Source organism: Nylanderia fulva, unplaced genomic scaffold (assembly GCF_048542155.1).
Source record: "Nylanderia fulva isolate GAGA-0341 unplaced genomic scaffold, ASM4854215v1 Scaffold17, whole genome shotgun sequence".
Classification (NCBI taxonomy): Eukaryota; Metazoa; Arthropoda; class Insecta; order Hymenoptera; family Formicidae; genus Nylanderia; species Nylanderia fulva.
In genome coordinates, this window is record NW_028189945.1 from 2918583 (window position 1) to 2939023 (window position 20441).

A 20441-nucleotide genomic window follows, 5' to 3' on the forward strand; every position below is an offset into this window, starting at 1 on the left:
ACACCGAAAATTATCGACAGCGCAAGATAATATCAAGTAAAGTAAGCACTGACCATTCGACGACCGTTGTTTATTTCTCGAAGATACCTCCCCCACTTTCTCCTTCCATGATTCCAGGAATCCTATGAGCTCGTTCTCCCTCTCTCTCTCTTTCTTTATCCTCACTATTCACTTTGTAGCGCGTTATACGCTATATATATGCACTGCAAATATGCACTTGTATATTTCACTGAACACTCGCGACGATGATGCGAATTACGAGGCGAAATTCGCTTCCGGAGCACGAAAAATACGGAAATAATCGCGATTTCGGTCGTGTTTCCCTCTCTCTCACTCTCTCTATATCTTCACTATACACCTTTTTAGCGCGTTTTGTGCTATATTTATGCATTGTACTGCATATTCCGCTTGATATTTGCGACAATAACGCGAATTTTGGGCGAAATTCGCCTTGGAAGTACGAGAAATACGGGAATAATCGCGGTTTCAAAGTACGCCGGCCGATGGAGGAGAGGCATATTTACACTGACCGATTATACGCGATGCCGATGCACAATTAACCGCGATATTTTCCACCCCACGGACGCGCGATACTTCACTCGGCACTCCCGACGACGGTACGCGCGCGAAAATTCACTCTTGACGAGCGAAATCCGCGAGAAAGCCCGGAGCGACTTTTCGAATCCGACCGTGTCGCGCCGTGAGCCGCTCCGTTACAGGGATGCCTCGAGCCGCTTGCGATTCTCGAACCGACGATGCCCCCTCGCGGCCAGCCAATCACAGCGCTCGCCTCGGCGTAGCGAGGCTGCCATTGGCGGAGAGTTCGAGACCCGCTTGCGATTCTCGAAAGTATTCGAGACAGCCAATCAGAATGTTCGGCTCGCTTTTCAAACATCATGGTGTGATAAAGAGACAATAAATAGAGAAAATAAAAATAACGAGAGTCGGAATATACTCGATACGTCGAAATAATCGCGTGAAAAGGGAAGTGAGAGATTATCGTAGCTTGACTGATGCATTTTCGGGGGAGATTAAATATTTTCGAGAGAATTAAATATTTTCTGAGAATATTCAAAGAATCTTCCCTCCATACCCTCCCTTTCTTTCTCCTCCTCGCTTTCGCGCCAAAAAAATCATCTACGATATACGTGATTGATGTAGCTTCACATTTACTGTAGGGAGAAGAAACACGCACTTTGTACCAAAATTCATTAACGCGATGTCAAAATCGCGGAAAAATACGCCACTGATTTTCCGAGTCCCCGGCTGTTACTTGATCGAGCCTGCAAGAGAATTCTCGAAAATGGACGGGTGGGAGTGTGGAGTGGCTCGACGGCGACGAGCCAATCACAGCGCTCGAACGACGCTAGGCGCGCGTCACGTGATCAGCTCGCGGCAACTTCGCGGTGCTCCTCAGTTGTTGCTCGCCGGCTCGTCGTTCGCGTTTCTCGATCCGTTCCGCGTTCATTTCGTCGTTTTATCGCGTCGAAGGCGAGTCTCGCGTGTGAATAACTGCCGAATCGAGTTACGAGTGATCGGTTTTGCGTATCAGTCGACCGGGACGAGCGCGATTACGCGTATCTTCAGCGATCGGAGTCGTGTCGGGAAAGTCGATTGTAGTTGTAACAATGGCGTTGAAGTATTCGCGACTACTCGCTCTTAGTCGGAAGTGAATCTCGCGAGTGAACAAGTGCCGTGTCGAGCTACGAGTGCTCGAGTTAGCGTATCAGTCGACCGGCAAAATTGAGTGTGATAATGCGTATCTTCCGCGATCGGAATCGCGTCTCGTCGTGTCGGGAAATGTCGAACGGTGTAATAGTAAACATGGCGCAAGTGAAGTAATCGCGTTTCTTTGTCTTGTCGAAAGTGAATCTCGCGCGCGGACAAGCATCGGGAGTGAATCCGGACGAATTATGGGAGACGATTTTATCCTAATTTCAGTCGCCCGATTTAATTATCCGATAATCGTCGTGTCGTGTCGGAAACGCATCGAACGGTGCAAGTATAAAAATGGCATAAATAAATTCGCTTCTGTCTGCTTGTAAGAAGCCCAAAATTGTGCCTCGAACTTTTGCGAAATTCGGGACTTTCAACATGGCGGTATCCGAAAAATTTTATTACGCGAATTGAGGCCGGTAAGGTAGATATGCCGGCTTCTATCCGCGAGCTTACCACCCGATCGTTTCGTTACCGTCATTCGACTCCGCTAGATGGCGGCTGGATGCGCGTCGCGACGACTCCGCTGTCTGGCCCCATGACGTCACGGGCCAGGCGTGCGTGGAGATTTCGCAAGAGGGGCCTAGTGCTTGGAAGCTGGCCCGGTGTGCCGACGCGAACCGAGTCGTCCCGGATACACGCGACGCGAAATGCGAGTGAGTTAACCTAAAAATGGCCGAGTCGTGCGACCAATCGGTGATAGTGTCAAGTGCAGTGGTGATAGGACTTGGTGCTGTCTCCGTTCACGGACAACAGCTGACGACCGTTCCGGAGGTACCTGACACCCAGGAGAGCCAGGATTCATCCGCTCGTACCGGTACGTAAAATTTCCCTCTATTGAACGAGTATGCGAAATTTACATCCCGACTACATTGAAGTTCCGTCGTAATTCTTATAAGAATTCCAGCTTCCTTCGTAAGTGCTTTGGAGTTCTTTGACTGATAATTATAAGAGATCCGTTGATTAACTTTTTAAATTGCATCTTAACTAATTTAAATTGCGTTTATAAAATCGAGTGCCAGCGTCACACTCAAATTAAAATAAAAATTTTAAAAATATTAGGACATACTAAATGTACATATATATAAATATATAGTTGAAAGTTTTAATACCAATGGTAGTTTAATTCGTAAAGATCTTATCTCTCTTCTAATTAATAACAGTAAATTCAGTATTGAGAATGAAACCAAAGCATATCCCACTATTTACATAATAGTGCATTATTCATATGACTGTTTTACAACATTACATGTCATTTAAATATATATTTTAATGTCTCAGTATTTCTCTTTGAACTTGATACTCGATATCAGAGAAAAAACAATATCTTATTATTCTTTTATTTCAAATTCGCATATGCGAATACGCGTATGATGGAACTCTCGATTCGTAAAAGATAACAGGAGAGGGAGCAGGGAAAGGAGTCAGATCGTAACGTTACGCACCTGTTCGTGCCACTTGTTGCATGGTCGAGTTCGACATTCGACATTCAAATGAAAACGACAACGGAGAGCCACGCGAACATGATAGAGCACTGCGCGAGAAATAGACAAAACGTCGATGAGAATCCCATAACGGTCTTTTTGGCAAGAATCTTTTCATAAACAGGTCGTCATTATCGATAGTCTCCTCTTATGTGACTACGTGTTAAACTATGTGAATTTTTTCTAAGTTCGAATAGCCTTTAAGCGAAGATAGATCAATGTCGATTTTAAAGCCGAAAAATGACAAGTACCCAACTTTAAGATATTTCACATCCGCATGCACAATCTTTTTTAGAATCGTTTGTAGATGTTTATAGTGATTTTCATTTCGTTGCACTGTTTAGAATTTGCAATTGTTTAAAAAAATGATCAATATTGAAACTTGTCAATCTTAAAGGTTTTCCATATCTACTTTTTCTAATTGTAAGTGATATGGTCTCATTTCTAGTTATTTTTAGTATTCGAAATTGAAATTTACATTGAGGAAAAAACAGATTTCACAAATTTTTAAAATTGACAAAAATCACTTTTGACAATTTTTTTTAAACACTTGTAATTTTTAAACCGCGCAACTGTATAAACGAAACGAAAATCACTACAAACAACTACAAGTGATTTTAAAACAGACTGTGCAGTCAAATTTGAGATATCTTAATGGTGAGTGCTGATCATGATTTTAATTAATTTTATTTTTTAATTGAATAGAAACGAAATGCTATTATTATTCGTAATAAAAAAATTAATTTTTCAAAGTCAGGTGCCAGATTTATGTAGGTAATGCACGACTTTTCTAAGTTCGAATAAATCTTTAAGCGGAGATAGATTAATGTCGAGCTTAAAGCGGAAAAAGTATAAGCACCCAACTTTAAGATATTTCACATCCACATGCGCAGTCTTTTAGAATCGTTTATAGATGTTTACAATTATTTTTGTTTCGTTGCACTGTTTAGAATTTGCAATTGTTTAAAAAATAATCAATATTGAAACTTGTCAATCTTAAAGGTTTTCCATCTCTGCTTTTTCTAAGTGATGCGGTCTCGTTTCTAGTTATTTCTATTATTCGAAATCGAAATTTATATTGAGGAAAAAGCAGATTTCAAAAATCTTTAAAGTTGACAAAAATCACTTTTGATAATTTTTTTAAACACTTGTAATTTTTTAAACCGCGCAACTATACAAACGAAACGACAATTACTACAAACAACTACAAGTGATTCGAAAAGAGACTGCGCAATCAAATTTGAGATATCGTAATGCCGAGTGCTGATCATAATTTTAATTAACTTTATTTTTTTAATTGAATAGAAACGAAATACTATCATTATCCGTAATAAAAAATTAATTTTTCAAATTCAGATGCTAGATTCATATAGATAATGCGCGACTTTTCTAAGTTCGAATAAGTCTTTAAGCGGAGATAGATCGACATCGATCTTAAAGCGGAAAAATGAGGAGCACTTAACTTTAAGATATTTCACATTCGCATGCGCAGTCTCTTTTAGAATCGTTTGTAGATGTTTATACTTAGTGATTTTCGTTTTGTTTGGAGTTGCACTTTTTAGAATTTGCAATTGTTTAAACAAATGGTCAATATTGAAACTTGTCAATCTTAAAGGTTTTCTATCTCTGTTTTTTTAAAGTGATGCGGTCTCATTTTTAGTTATTTGTAACACTCGAAAGCGAAATTTATATTGAGGAAAACGCAGATTAAAAAAATCTTTAATACTGACAAAAATCACTTCCGACAATTTTTTTGAACTATTGTAATTTTAAAACCGCGCAACTACAAACGAATTGATAATCAATATAAGCAACTACAAATGATTCTAAAAAAGACTGCGCACAGTCAAATTTTATTCATTAACTTTGTTTCATTCCGAATTTCAAAATATCTGAGCAGATTTAAAATGTAAAAATCTTGAATAAAATTCTTTTTATCACGCTTCTTAATACACAGTCTATTGCAAAGAAAATATTCGAATGTTCACCTCTCGAATATTCTTTTTACGATTGAATAGTTAGGTAAAAGAAACGCGACATAATAAATTTTATTAAAGACTTATTTCTAAAAGTATTTTCTATTAAATGGGTAGTCGAAAAATTTAATTAAAGATGTTTAAAAAAACATACTTTTGAATATTTTTCTCACAATTTATCAAGTGAATATTATTATCATTATTTACATTATATATTATTATTTGCTTCTTATTCATAATTTCACTTGTCGCAACAATCTTTGTATGCTTTTGCATTGAAAAAAATAGGGAATAATATTACGGGATAAATGCACATATATCCAAAAGCTACAAAAAATCGCGTTGGAATGCAGTATATTAATATTTAAATATCTTTATTAACATTATATATATTAAAAATTTGTTATTCAATAATCATGCATATAAGAGAAATTTGTATATTTGTGCAAATAAATTTCTTTCTCTTTCTCTCTCTCTCTCTTTCTCTTTAGCGACAGCATTCACTTGATTTTATCCAAATATTTAAATTAAGTTAGTAAAATATATATATATATATTTATATGTAAATTTAAATTACCCTGTCTTTCCTTCTTTCTACTTCTCTGTCTTTTTCTCACAAGCTTAATTAAAATTACGTAAATTTTAGCATAACATTTTCAACATATAATGTAGAAATTATACAAATTTGTGTTATTATATACAGGTTTATAGAATAGTATTCAGCACAATTTCCCTGAGGAAATTGACTTCACATAGTATCCTCTGTAAAACACATGTTTACATATCATAAGAATACGTGGCAGTTGGTAATATTGCGATTGCAATTGCCAACCGTTATGATGATAATACGCAGGCGTTATGATAATATACAAAATATTTTCTTTTTTTTTTAATTTCGATTATGTTACAAAAATGCAATAATTGCAAATATAAATGCTTGGAAATATTAGACTACTTAAATTGTTACTGTTGTCTTTTACTTTTGTAATACATGTAGCTTTCCATAGAGGACACTATGTGAGGTCAATCCCTCAGGGAAATGGTGCTGATTAGCCCATTCTTTAAACCTGTATAATAACACAAACCTGCATAATTTCTACATTATATGCTGGAAATGTGTTATGCTAAAATTTACATAATTTTAATTAAGCTCGTAAGAGAAGAGAGAGAGAGGAACAAGTTAAATTTACATATAAATTTCTATATTTTTGACTAGATCAATTGAAATATGCGGACTAGATAAAAGAAATATTGTCGCTAAAGAAAGAAATTTATTTGCACAAACATAAATTTTTTTTATGCTTGATTATCTTAATAATAAATCTTTAATATGTATAATGTCAATATAGATAAGTGTTAATATTTTATTTAATATATGTGTGTATGTACAAAGCATACTTTTTATTATAAATTTATTCAATAATAATTAACGTTTCAAGCGATTTTCTTTAGCTTTTGGATGTGTAATATTTATCCTCAATTTTTTTTTTAAGCAGAGGAGGCTGCAAAGACTGTTGTGACGAGTGAAATTGTGGAGCGAATCAAGTCACAAAGTAACGACGATATCAATGAGTTTTACATTGAAATAATATAATTTTTTAATGATTGTTAAATAGATTAGCTTAACGGATCATCAAAAGTATACTTGCAGAAAATCTTTGAGTATACACTTAAACAACTCCGCGACTTATTTATTTGATAAATTGTGAGAAAAATATGCAAATATATATATATAACTTTTTAAAGATTTTTAATAAAATTTTTCGATTCTACATTTAATAGAAAAACTTTTTACGAAGTCTAATAAAATCTTTTATCTTGCATTTCTTTACGTAACGATTCAAATATAGAAGTGTAGCATCAAGGATTTTATATTTTATATTTTTTCGTAAAGATAAAATCTGCCCAAAAATTTTGGAATTCGTCATAAAAGAGAGCTAATGAATATAAATATATAAATATATATATATATATATCGTTGTGAATTCGGGTGGGAAGAAAATAGCGCTTAAAGAGTGTACATAACTTATTTGTACCTTTTTATCAATACGAACAAAGATTAAGAGGGAGGTCTACTATATATATACGCGACTGACAAGCTCGTTCACACAATCGTTATATTATTATCTACATTACATGCAGCTGTTACATTTGGCATTTCCTCTCGTTTCCTCTCTGTATTCGCGAATCTTAATCATAAATTTAAAACTCTCTCTCTCTCTCGTGTTACGGATCTTAGATTGAAACATTTGGAAGACGCGTCGGAAATAGGGTGAGCGACACAATTCTGATTTTAGGAACTTCGGGACCGCGGCAGTCAATAAGTAATGTCGGGGCGAAATGCGCGGGGGCGTTGGAACGCTCGTAAATTACGTCGGCGCCGTTTCGTAGGGACGACCTTGACCTTGATCCGTCCCTCGCAGACAGTCGAAAAATCCGCACACAGCATAGCGTGTAGGAAACGACGCGTTTTATTTAACACGTAATCGACGCGTTGCATCAAGGTAGATTTGCGTGTCGCACGCGATCTTATATATGCTCGAGTGAATAGGAAGTATTGAGTTTATACATTGTCCTGATAAGAGAATTACGCGATCTTTCATTGCATACGAGAGGACACATCATATATGTGTGACTGGCACAGGAATCTATATATGTGTGCGTGCATACTTGTTTGAATCCCTCGACACCAAAAGTTTGATATTACGGCTGTCGGCAGCAATATAATATACATATCACAATCTTGGAGTAACCCGCAGCAGTTTGTTATAAAATCATCGTTCGTGTACAATTTTAAATCTCAAAAAGAGCATTAAAAAATCCAGACGGAGTTAAAGTGGTTTATTTGATTTGATTTGATTTGTCACATCGATATATACACCTGTTTTGATTGTCGTAAAAATATCAATGTCATACGGTGCTATCGAAAATATCCCTTTATTTGTGCTATTTGAGAATTCTTGATAAAACGATGAAAATACTGAAACATTTACGCTCGAATCTTACTCGAATACGTATCGCAATATTCGTGCGAACGCTATGGCGCATGCACGCGATGGAATGAGTTTCTCTTCGCGATAAAATTGTAATTTTAATACCTCATTTGGAGAGACACGCTCGCGATTAACAGTTACGTATATACAACGGGTTGGGAGAGGACGACGCGATATGCATATTTCGAAACCCGGTAGCCGAGCTTAAGCTTGCGCCGTTTGGCCGCTCTCGCTCTCTCTTTCTCCACTTGACGGGTCGTCGTGCTATCTCATTCCGCGCTTCTCTCTCTCTCTCTCTCTCTCTTGCTCGACATCGAAGTCTCCCCCTCCCCTTTCTCTCCCTTCCGCCAGGGTTGCTCCCTGGGTTCTCTCTCATCCCCAGTGCGCGCATCGAACCCGTCCTGGACGAAAGTCCTTCCCGCTTCGTAGGACGCACATTTCCTCATCCCGATGTTCGACGTTCCCGACGTTGTTTCACATCGGAGTCGCGAGATCGGTCGTCCCGTTTCCGGTTCCTGCGCGCGTCGCGCGTTGCAATAATAAGTCGATCGTGGGTGGATTATAAGGGAGATAGTGCGTGGTTTTAAGATTGTGCTGGTGTTCGTGAAGGAAGGAAACATTCTCGAGTGATCGATTTTTTAGGTCGATCGAAGGAAACGAGGGATCAGGATTTTCGTGGATGCTGCAGGACGAATAGCGCGATCGACGGTAGTTCGGTAACAATCATCCCTTCGTGCGATCATTGTTTGAGGATATGAAAGTGATTGGTAAATATGCGACCGCATACTTTAACTGCATCGCCTTCGGGGATCGTTAATAGATGATCGATGTGCGAAATCGCGAGTCTCGAAGGTCGAAGTGTCGATAATATTCGCGAAAAATGACGAGAAGAGAGAGCTCCTCTTTTTACTTATGCGATCGCACGCGACAAGATTAAGCATCATGAATTTCTACAAGTAAGAAATCTCGAGCGCGAGTCTTTACGTAAAAACATTATTGATGAATCTTGAAAAGCGTAGATGAATACGTTTGATCTTAGAGGGATTGCGGACGTAAAAAAAGTTCATTATATTTCTCTATCGAAGTTTATATCAAGAATTTTGTATTTGATGCACATATTAAAATAAGAAACGCGCACCTATCTATGTGTTTTCCATGTGTTATTTTTTTTTAGAATCGTTATGCTAGTTTTGTTTAATAACTCATTTTCGCGCGCTTGTATACTGTTCCTTAATTTATTTAACAATCCCATAAAATATGTCGATTAAACCCAGATGAAAAATGACAGATTCGTGAAATTTAATGGTCGAGTTTGAGTTACGAAAAATTGCCTTTTGTAGTATATGTCGACGAGATCGCGAAAACGCAGATAGAAAGCAATTGGTATTGCGGCCAATAAATTGGAATAGTCGACGGCCGTGTTCGATATTCCGCGAGAAAGACAGAACGAAGCTGCGAATTGAAATTAAACGTAGGGAGAAGAGTCGGAGATCGCGCTATTAGCATCGGATTTTCGATTTGTCTGGAGAAGAGTTGATCCCCCTTCTTTCTCCGCCAACAAAGGCGCGGTTCAATTTCTCGTTGGACCCTTCCAATCCGCAAACTATCGATCAACCTGGCGCGCTTCGACATATAAATAGCGCCGTATTAATTTACACGCATATAGAAACGGACGAGCGACGACCGCGTGTTATAGATAGAGACGGTTTTTATTTGATGAGTCGGAAAACGTACACACATATGCAACATAGCTTGCGCAGTTTACGGATTTCAACGACAGTGCGTCTTCTTTTCCAGCCTCCGTCGCGGTATTGGAAACGTTTGCGTCGATTCGTTAAAAGTTTCGTCGAGGAGCAAACATGTTTACTGAGGATTAAACTTTGGACACGATTTGTATAGATAACATTGTCTTGAATGACGTACCACAAAACTATTGTATTTAAAATGCGAGTATATAAAATATACTTCTTTTGAAAATATTGGAAAAGCACAGCCTAAGATTTTTTTTTCATTAATAACGGTACTGTGTTGATTATTTTACTGATTCTTATTATGTGTAATTATTGTGCAATACAACCTAACGATATCATTCAATAATAATTAATAATAATAATAAATTATAAATCATAAATAATGATGAAAAACTTGGATAAACGATATCGAAAAATAATTTAGATTTTATTTTGATTTATGTAAATAAATTTTCCGTTGATATATATATATATATATTCTTTACATGAACTCGCGGAAAAATTTCAGCGATGTCACGATAAATAAATTATTAATATTTCTTGTCTCGTTATATTTTACTGTCATTTGCACGGTCGTATCCAAAGCATCGTACCCTTTGCTTCATGAATATTTATTGGCGATGTCATTTTAAATAATTTGAAATCGAAATTGCGCGTTAATTATATCGATTGAGATTGATTTTCTTTCTCGCAATAACAGCCAATGACAGGTATCAAAGCCGCCGCTTTCAATTACACATGTATGTCCGTTCAGTTAAGTAATTGTATCGAGATCAAACGTCACTATCAAGTACTATCTGTTATAAAAAAATATATTCAATTTGAATTGTCCATAATTTTCGCAACAGAATATATAAATTGCAATTTTCCAATTAAATGCCCACTATATCATAAAGGAAAAAAAAATGAAAAATAGAGAGGAGCTTTTGTGCGTGTCGATATATTGCTATAACAAATAAATGATTGTCTTATTTTTTTACGCAGTGAAGATACTTATCTATACTTCGACTTTCCCTCGGTACCTATATTAAGAAAGATTATTTTTTTCTTCGAATCCAAAATAAGATTCTACCGATCCATTATCGTTTCTTCGCTGCGTCATCATCGCAGACTGTTTCACGGTGAAACGATGACATTGAGACGAACGGTATGCGCGTCGGAATACAGTGTCGTGTAATCGAACCAAGAGCTCGCAAGCCATGAACGAATCGTGGAACGAGGAACTGGCGAACGAGCAATTCTGACGGGAAAACTCGTGGGACGAGGTGTTGGCGCGCGTTGCAAACCAGATAAGAATTCTGTCAGTGTCATCGCGAATAAATTCTGCCACGTAGGGCGACGAGTTTGTACACGACTTGCTGTTCTTTCGCGAATATGTTTACGTGCGAATGCACATGTGCGAACCGCAACAAAAACGGAAGGGTCTAGACGCAGCGCGATCGCTTACGCATTAAAATCGTCTCCTGTGCTCGGTGTCTCACCTGTCGGTGAGCGATCGCTGCGTCACCCTGTCGCTCTCCGAGGTAGTGAGCCTGCTGGGCCTCGCCGATGACGACGAGGTCCTCGCGGGCACGTCAGAGGAGAACAGGAAACGCGCCCTATGGCAGTTTTACTCCACGGGGATGCTCACTCACAGTCACAGCGACGGGGAATTCCCAATCTATTCGCAGGGTGAGTGTAAGGATAATTCTTAATAAGGTCTTGAGAATGAAGGAAGTGCAATAACGCAACCGAGATATATATATACGTCATTCGTAAATGTGCATTTAAAACACGAGCGGAATTGACTGGCAAATATCTCTTGTTGGAAATTAATTTCACGCGATTAAAAATGAAACGTCTTCTTTTAATACGGATGGCACTGGGGGGATGAGCATCGGCATAAATAGCATCAGAATCGATAGTTATAATCGTGCTGCGATCGTTCCGCTTCGACGATCAGCTGCGTCACACAATGCGCGAGTGAAAATCTATATCGTCTGAAAAAACTAATCTCTTGCGCAGATAGAATGTGTACGTCATATCTACATTTATAGAGTCTATATATTTTTACATAGTAGATGTACAGCGAGCTCTCCACATATAACACATACATACACACACAGAGTATTTTTAAGTATAGATTAATTAATAAAAATCGTAAAAATTAAATAAATAAAATTAAATTAATTGTAAATAATTATCAATAATGAAAATTATTAGATGATTAATGAGTATTATGGAATTTATATCCTTACTGTTACTTGCTCGATCCGAGGGAATCGACGAGGGAACTATTTTTAAAATTAATAAGGAACTGTAAAATTTTGCAGGGTACACTGAGAACTAAAAAAAATTAATCTTTTGAAAAATGAGGTGCCAATTTCACAGAAGTAATCGGTGTAGTAGTGTAGGGTATTAATTTTTATTGCTTTTTATTGGACGCAAAATGTCGATTGCTGTTTGCATCGCAGTTTTATCAGAAACAATACTACTTGCGATGATCTCTAACAGATATAATTGATATTGACATTAAAATCATAAATTAATGAGAAACGACAGTTTGATATAATCTGAAATATAATGGCGCCCATAAATAATAATAATACATCAGAGATAATTACGCGTGGTTGTAAACATCCATGATTATTACATAGAAGAGATATATGTAATAGTTACACACGCGTCATCGATCGAATTATGTAACACTTTATATTATTGATGCTGCTTTTAATGTCGAATAAGCGAATCTCGTTATGTTGTGAAGGAGGATTAATTGTCGGAATGGCCTGTCATTAATTATGCTGAATTTTAGTAATATACGTCGATTAGGGGCTGTAAAATTATTAGTACTTCGGTCAGCGCATCAATCACACAATAGATTGAGCAAATTCTCAGTAAATTTTGAATGTTTTTTAAACACTGGCCATTGATATTTCATTCACAACTAGAAAAATTGATTTTTTTTTCTGAAAATTTTAGTAACACGTTGTAGAGAAATTCGAGTATCTTGATGTTTTGTACTATTGATACTGTTCCTCAGTAATTTATGATACGTGTGATTTATCGACATGTATACACATTTGATTGAAAGCCGATTATTGATATCAAAACATCGAAACACTCAATCGGTCGATTAATACAATACAGGATTATGTATTTGTCGCGTATGTTGGGTGAAATATCAAAAATACACAAATTAAAAGTCTTGGGGGAAGAGAAGTTTGAACAACTTTTCACTCTGCGATGCGTAAAGTAATAAGTTCAGTAGTAAGTAGTATGCGTAAAGTAATAAAATCAGCAGCTTTTTCGCAATGTTTCACTCGTCCGAATCGTCAGTCAGCCGACAGACAAGACTGATTTCTCGAGAGACGGCGATATATCGCTATGTCGGTCGTGATGCTCGAAAAGTATGTATGAGAAAAGTTACAGATGCCGTCGTAGAGCGTATATAGTTGCACACGGGATTCTCGATATATCGCACTTCGCATTGCACGTCGAAAAGAAAAGCAATTTACATTTCGTTTTCCGTGTCATTTTGTCTGTACCTATACGAGGCGCGACTTTTGGCGTCAAGTATAGTGAATAGGATCGCCGACAAAGAATGTCGGTTTCTTTACAGACATTACGTATACAAGTCGCGTTGCAGAAGAATAGTCATTGAAATCGCTTGCAAAAGTTTTACGTAAGAATTATGAACCGAATTTAATATACATATATTCACATATTTATGCTTTAATAATTTTGTAAATAGAAAATTATTTTAATTAAAATGTGCATATCGAGTTTGGTCAAGTGTCGCGTATAAAATCTTCATGGAAAAAAAAGATACATTATAAATACCTATCTTAAGTGGAATGATGTTGAGTACGCACGAGTCGCTGTCTCATTATCGCGTTTTTAAGAACTCTTCTTGTCTCTTCTTACCATTAAAAGAAGAAAGTAATTAATCATCTTGAATTAGCGACAGCACACGTTTCCTGAAATGCAGAAATATCCAATCGCTCTCTGCTGTAACTAATACTTTTTATTATTCTCTCGACGATCGGTGGATAGTACTTAGACGCAGTCGGAAGCGAAAGGCTTGACGGAGTAAGAAGTCGCAAACACGGTTAGGGCATCACCACCAGGGGCCATTACTCACCGTACTCTCGCCAACAAAGTTCGACTGACAAATCACGAGATCCTGATAAAGAACGCCATTTCGGTTGAACTGACCGTTCCGTTCCGCCCAAAGAACCGCGCGAAGGCTGAGAGATTTGCGGGCATTCATGACGAAACGTAAGGAGCCGTACAAATAGACCGCGATACTTTTTTTTTTTTGCCATAAATCTTCCCCTATTTCAACTAGCGATCGCGCCACGGAACTATCTTTGGTTGTGAGGGATCGAAGGGTAACGGGAGCACGCGTTTATCATGTCCACCTATTGTAGGTGACTCTACCTTCACTCCGCGAAGAGAAACGAGAGTCGTTCCGTTTAAGAGCATACGATCACGGAAACAGGTTTCCTAATAAAACAACGAGGGTACAGTAATAAGGAATCCTACGAGGAAACATCTCGATTTTACTCGCAATCTTTTTCTTTCTACTCTTCACATGTTTTCGCGAGAATCTTTCTTATTAAAACTGTTGAAATTTTTTTTTTACTTTTTTTATAAATTTTAAAAATTTATATTTTAAAATATTTTTGTTACATAAAATTTTTCTCTTTTAAAAAAAATATGAAAACAACATTAATAAAAATATTCGTGTAATTTGACATGTAAATTTGATTTTTGAGGCACTTTTATACTATAAATTAAACAGATTATAAAAACGTAAAAAAATTTATTTATAATCTCCTTTTATACAAATTCGAAGTCAGATATTTTAGCAAACGTCAAAATTTTAATTGCAAACGTCGGGCAGCCTCAGTGACACTTCCACGCGATATAAACGGATGTTTTCGAAGGAATTATGAGGGATGTAATTCGCCATCCGCGTTGAACTTAATTGAAATCCATTTCGTCGCGCGTTCTCGCTCCCGCGAAGAAGTATCAGTGAGTATTACGGGCTTGCTTGCACGTCGAGAGAAACGACATTAAATCTTATGGTAGAAATTAAATTTTGCGCAGTCAGTCACGGTGGAGATGCCGGCCGAAATTCGTCTTTGTTATTTCCATGTGTCGACGCAAAATTAAGTCAAAACTGTCGGACGAGGAACGTGCGAGGTGTCACATTTAGTGGGTGGACAAGATGTGTTTGTCGCACGTAGGCACGCGTTAAAGAGACTATCGCGAATAGCGCTAAATTTATTTCGAGTGTATTTCGGTACTCGCGTGGTCACTTGGTTCACAGTCTATCATTTTGATACAGAGCTGGCGTCTCTCTCTCGGGAGATTAATGATTTGAAATTCGTTCGGAATAAACGAATTTGATTTCACGAGGGATGATATATGTATGCGAAAATTTATTTACCTCGCTGTATTCTCGGATTGATCATTTGCGAGCGAGACAGATGTAGTTCATTGAGCTTAAATCTTCGCGATTTAAGATAATCTAAAAATTCCCACAATGACGATTGGATGGACATTTACATTTTTCTTCTGCTTTGTTATAATTGTTTTTGAATAAATATAATGGAGATGATAGAGACGTCGCTGGCTATGAAATAAATGGTGATAATTTTATGAATCTCTAGAGGAGGTAACGTGCTAAATGTATGGAGGTACTCGAACCGTGCCTAAATTAGCGAATACCTCGCAAACCATCTGGTCAGCCGGAAAGGAGATTAATTTAATTTGCATTTAATCAGCGCGCAATCTCTAGTATGAATATTCAAGCCATATCCCTCTCCGCATTATTTTGCCTAACTCAAGGTCGGCAAAAACATAGGATCTCACGAGCTAACATTCATCAACGTGTATTTCGCTGTACTGTTCGTTGTCACTCATTTGCCTTTCCATTCGCATTAGTTTTTCATTCGCTTATGTGTGATCGCGACCGTAAGCGCCGGATTATAAAATATTGCGTGACATTTTCGCACGAGATTTTTTTTCATCACGAATGCAGATAAAATGTTATCCAGTCTTTGTAACGACGCGAGTTGATAAAAAAAGTCATTGTCGGATATTGCAACGATATTGCAGATTGTAAACGATAAGACAATAAATATGTATTTAAAATGTGTAAATATGTAAAAATACAAAATAATAGATGCACGCGTGCAATTCTGTGGAATTTAATTTTAATATCGATCATCGTCAAATATTTTGCGAGAGAAACCTCGTTTAGTTTTCGCGAGCGTAAATAAGATGCAAAAATACATTTATTACAGGCCTTCAATTTATCGCATGTGATGCGAAAGAAAAAAATGATAACGACCATATGATAATCTCTACAACTTACTCCATGAAGATCTGAGATTTAAAAAAATCGAAAAAAACGCGTGCAACTTTGTCGTTTGCTTCCGTGCTGGTCGACTGCGCCTTCGGGAAAGCTCATCCTCTTAATACCTCGTTAAATATTCACGAGAATCTCTATTTAACCGGTACCAAGAGGCGCCGTGAGAATCCCTGCAGAACCACCCTTGACTTCATGTGGCGTGTCCTTCGAGACACGACCTTTAAAGACAAAGGGCTCGTTAAGATTTCCGTGTTGAAAATTCGTGCGTCACAATCAGATGGTTTAAATAATCGTTTCGTTAATCCATCGTCGCGAACGTTGTTGGATTTTATGATTAAAGTTTGAAAATGAAAAGCGTTTATATTTGTGATATTTTTTTGCGTGGCTATATAGTACATAAAACATTATCGGAGTATATAATTCCAGTCTTTTTGGTATTTTTAGATAAAGCATTGATTAAGTATGTTAGAGCAAGAGTTATTTGCAAAATAAATTAATACTGAAAATTTATACAAAGTTTTCAATCGATTTCAGTCTTCTTGTAAATTTTATATCGTAAACATTAACAAATAAAATGAATCTAACATAATCATTAGCAAGTCTTAAATATTATTTATTGAGCATTTTATATTTTACACAATTTCACTCTCTCGCTGTAACTTTAGAATGACAGGACCATCGGACTTCTCCGTATCTTCGATTTTCTAAGAAGCAATATCCTCGGAATAGCGTTCCTTGAAGCTATCAGTATTTCGGTCGATCCAATCACCGGTGTGAACTCCAGTGCGGAAATCAGTAAGGCCCACAGAACTGAGTATAACGTGTTAAACTTGGACAGACCGCTATCGTAAACCGAGGGCAACGCGTCCATATATCGGTTGGATATCGATACGTCGTCGTATGACATTGAATTAGACCGGAACTGTTTGATGTGGACGTCGTAATCATTGTAATCGACGTAATCCCTGTTTCGTTTTATCGAAATGGTCCGTAGAAACTGCATACTCCGTTGTTTCACCAAACAGTTTTGTGTTCTGCATCAACATTATAAATATAGTTGTCACTTGTGAGAGACTGAATATTTTCTTCTTTACAATAATTCATCTAACAGCTTTGCGAATATTTGAAAATATCCCGATTCTTTTGATTACTGTCTGTCTGAGTATTAAAATATTTAAAAAAATATTTTGATATAATATAGGTATATTTTAAAGTTCTTGGTTTTCTTTAAAATATCGCTTCCAAAGTGATTCGATGAGAGAATTTACGATTCACTTAATTCGAAATCTCTTATATAGGTATCGATGTCACTTTGATCATCGCTGCTATTAAAGCGAGAACGAATCGAAAGAGGCTTTGATATGTCATTGATAATTGGGACTCTATTACTTCTCAGTTTACAGTTGATACTGGCGCTTACTATTTCGCACAATCACTTATATATACTGTTGCAATGATCTCATAACATGCAAATATTTGGCCGCGAATTTAGCAGGTGGCGATATCCTTGCGGCAATTCTAGCTTTCCGCAGAAACTAATTATTGTTTATCCGCTTATTGAGATAATTCTCGTCAACCAACTAATTGTAAGATAACATAAATTTTCAATGTCACTGTTATTGTTTTGGGATTCGCCAGTTGCGCAATTATAGAAAGTATTAAATGTAACTGTTGCTTTATTTTGTTGCATATATTTAATAATAAAAATTGCTTACAAAATAAAATGATTTATTTACATTTCTGATTTGAATTTATTCATTTAAAAAAATAAGCAATATACATAACTATCTTAACTTATACTAAATAATAAGAAAATCTAGAGTAGAAAATATAGTAGATAATAGAAAACTTAAATAAGAGTAATATTATGAAACTTAAAACACAGAGATAAATTATAAATTATGTTTTATGCATAGTCTTATAAATTATGATATATGCAGCTTATGCTAGAAGTTGAATAAACACACACTGAAATTTCTTTTTACGATGTTTCAACGGCTTTTTTTCCAACTGCAACTTCTTTCAACGACCCCAGCCGGCACTATTAAAATAAACAATTTTCCTTTATGTTTATTAGTTCATTACATTTTCATTTAATTTAAATGCTCATTTTGCCACCACATTTGAATTTACTAATTGTCGTAATTAAGCGCTACGCATGGTTGTAAGATACATATTTATTTAAAAAATTAAAATAAGAGCACGTTTTGTAGAAAAATATTTTTCGTGCGCATTTATACACGCGTAGCGTATATTTAATATACGTTTCTTTTTAAATAGTAAATTTTTTACGGTGGCAATGACGTTTTTTCAATAACAAGTTTTGTATGGATTTAAAGACTTAATAACAAAGCTTAATCAGTTTTATTTTTACCCGACATTAAAGTAGGACACGGTAGATGGTTTTCGATTCCTGCTTACAACTCCACCTCCATTAACAATGTCATCGTCATTGTTGTCACTGTGGAAAGATCTCCTGTACCAGAACAATGGAAATCCATAGTATATCGTGTCTCTATTAGCTAATCCCTCTCGACCGTCTGTAAAACAAAGATTACGACATTATTAATTTTACGATATCTTTAGTCGTATTAAAGATATGTAGTGACATACATCTTTTTTCATTTAATTTTATTTTACATTCTAACATTATTCAATGCAATTATATCTAAATCACACAAGAACCTAAATCTTTATTTATTCAAAAATTACTTTAAAAAGAGAATTAAATTTTTTAATTTTCGAAAATTGCAAGCTTTTTTTGTTAAAATTATATATAAATTTTTCCATATGTAGTCATGCTTCAATTTCCATAATTAAAAATTTATTTTCAAAAAATATATTTAGAGCGCAGAATTGTTATACGATTCTCACAGTCTTCATGTAAAATTAGTGACTTTTGTAAATGAGATTTGAAAATTGAAAATATAATTGGAGTTAGGATAGAGAATTGTGTTATACTCGTACAATTAGATAATTTGAGACCAGCTAACTTACCATCGCTAAATTGAGGAAATGGTGAAGCGGTAACGAAGTTGAGAGCCGTAAAAACAATTGCGAGATACAGTGCGAATCTCATTCTGCGGCGCGAACGTCTAACCGGACATAAATCGTACTTAATGGACGTCTTGAAGTTCGTCTGAATTCTGCCGCGACACAATCTCGCGTTCTTATATATACATACTTGTCCTACTCTTGGTTCTTTCTAGCGAATAACAAGCGAGGCGTTAATTCGAAGACGCGACTCAAATAGCTAATTTCGCTAACGAAGCTGGCAAATGAGAGCGTTCGATCGTAACAACAGACGGACTTCGTTGCTTGTTACGCATAAATCTATAAACCTCCTAAGAGGAATTTCGCACATCTTTGTTGGCAAACGACATAGCGCCGCGATGACTTCATTCGGATGATTCGAATATTTTTCTACGTGTTTGTATCGATAACATCCTATCGTAGCGCGATAGGAAATCACAGCAGAATTTTCTTATCACCACGGTTTTTATTTATCCGCAACAAAATAGACACGAAAACGATTTTTCCCGCCAGCAGATTGGAATTGAAACGCGCAATTGGAACCCATGCAAATTATGAATAACTTTTTTTTTATCGTCGCTTACGTAATTTCCCGCGAGACTCGATCCCGCGTATACGAGAGTTGCACGAATAGAATATTGCTCGGTTCATATACATATGTGTCTCGTATAGGTGTTTCTCTCGTTGTGTATTCTCGCGATCGGATGCTGGAGAAACTTCCTATCGATCGCCTCGCCCTTCTGAAGCTACGTCGCGCCCGTCGTACAGTTTAAAGTACAATACTTGGCTGGATGCGGAGACCTTGCGAGAGAGAGACAGAGATTCTTCGCAACAATCGCTCGATCGGATTTGCCGGACTTAACGAGAATACGCTCTGTCCGCGCGGCGTAGCAAACGTTTCGTCGAGTTTCCCTTATTTGCAAAGCGTAGAGAAGTCGCTCTTTGTGCGTTTGGTTGACGTGAAACTTTACTGCCCGCTTATATATCTAACAGTTGTGTTCGCGGGCGAGCCATTACGTGAGAGAGATCGTCCAACTTATACTCGTTACCAAGCCGTAAAACAGTCTCGTTCCGCTCGCTTCTGAAGCACGACGCTTATTCCTCTCGCGCAGGCTTGAACGGAG

The 20441-nt window shown here is 36.8% G+C and overlaps 3 protein-coding genes and 1 pseudogene across 4 annotated transcripts in view; 1 reads left to right on the forward strand and 3 right to left on the reverse strand.

The window, feature by feature from the left end:
* Window positions 1–676, reverse strand: part of MED27 (mediator complex subunit 27) — a 140329-nt gene extending 139653 nt beyond the window's left edge. The window contains exon 1 of the mRNA XM_029312314.2: window positions 54–676. The gene's annotated coding sequence lies outside the window, so the exon portion shown is untranslated. The remainder of the gene's footprint in view (window positions 1–53) is intronic.
* Window positions 677–1434: 758 nt separating this feature from the next.
* LOC114938199 (phosphatase and actin regulator 2) overlaps window positions 1435–20441 on the forward strand; it is a 220729-nt gene continuing 201722 nt past the window's right edge. Inside the window, exons 1-2 of one of the 2 annotated variants that reach the window (XM_085481186.1) lie at window positions 8554–8936; window positions 10986–11591. In XM_085481186.1, the coding sequence (XP_085337312.1) occupies window positions 11543–11591 (49 nt within the window). In that variant the 5' untranslated portion in view covers window positions 8554–8936; window positions 10986–11542. Of the gene's footprint in view, window positions 2534–8553; window positions 8937–10985; window positions 11592–20441 lie in introns of those variants that run through there. The other variant, XM_085481185.1, reaches the window with a different exon arrangement.
* LOC114938221 (uncharacterized) lies at window positions 16917–17680 on the reverse strand (annotated as a pseudogene).
* LOC146723760 (uncharacterized) lies at window positions 17992–19444 on the reverse strand. The gene is made up of 3 exons (XM_085481267.1): window positions 19282–19444; window positions 18659–18824; window positions 17992–18325 (listed from the first exon to the last, which is right to left on the reverse strand). Exons 1-3 carry the CDS (start codon window positions 19361–19363, stop codon window positions 18307–18309), a joined length of 267 nt encoding a protein of 88 aa, XP_085337393.1. The 5' UTR covers window positions 19364–19444; the 3' UTR covers window positions 17992–18306.

Excerpts from the sequence above, each read along its gene's own strand:
- LOC146723760 (XM_085481267.1), bottom strand. The coding sequence starts at position 19,363 with ATGAGATTCGCACTGTATCTCGCAATTGTTTTTACGGCTCTCAACTTC. Across the intron at positions 18,825-19,281 it reads ATTTCCTCAATTTAGCGATG|ACGGTCGAGAGGGATTAGCT; the intron begins GTAAGTTAGCTG and ends TTTGTTTTACAG.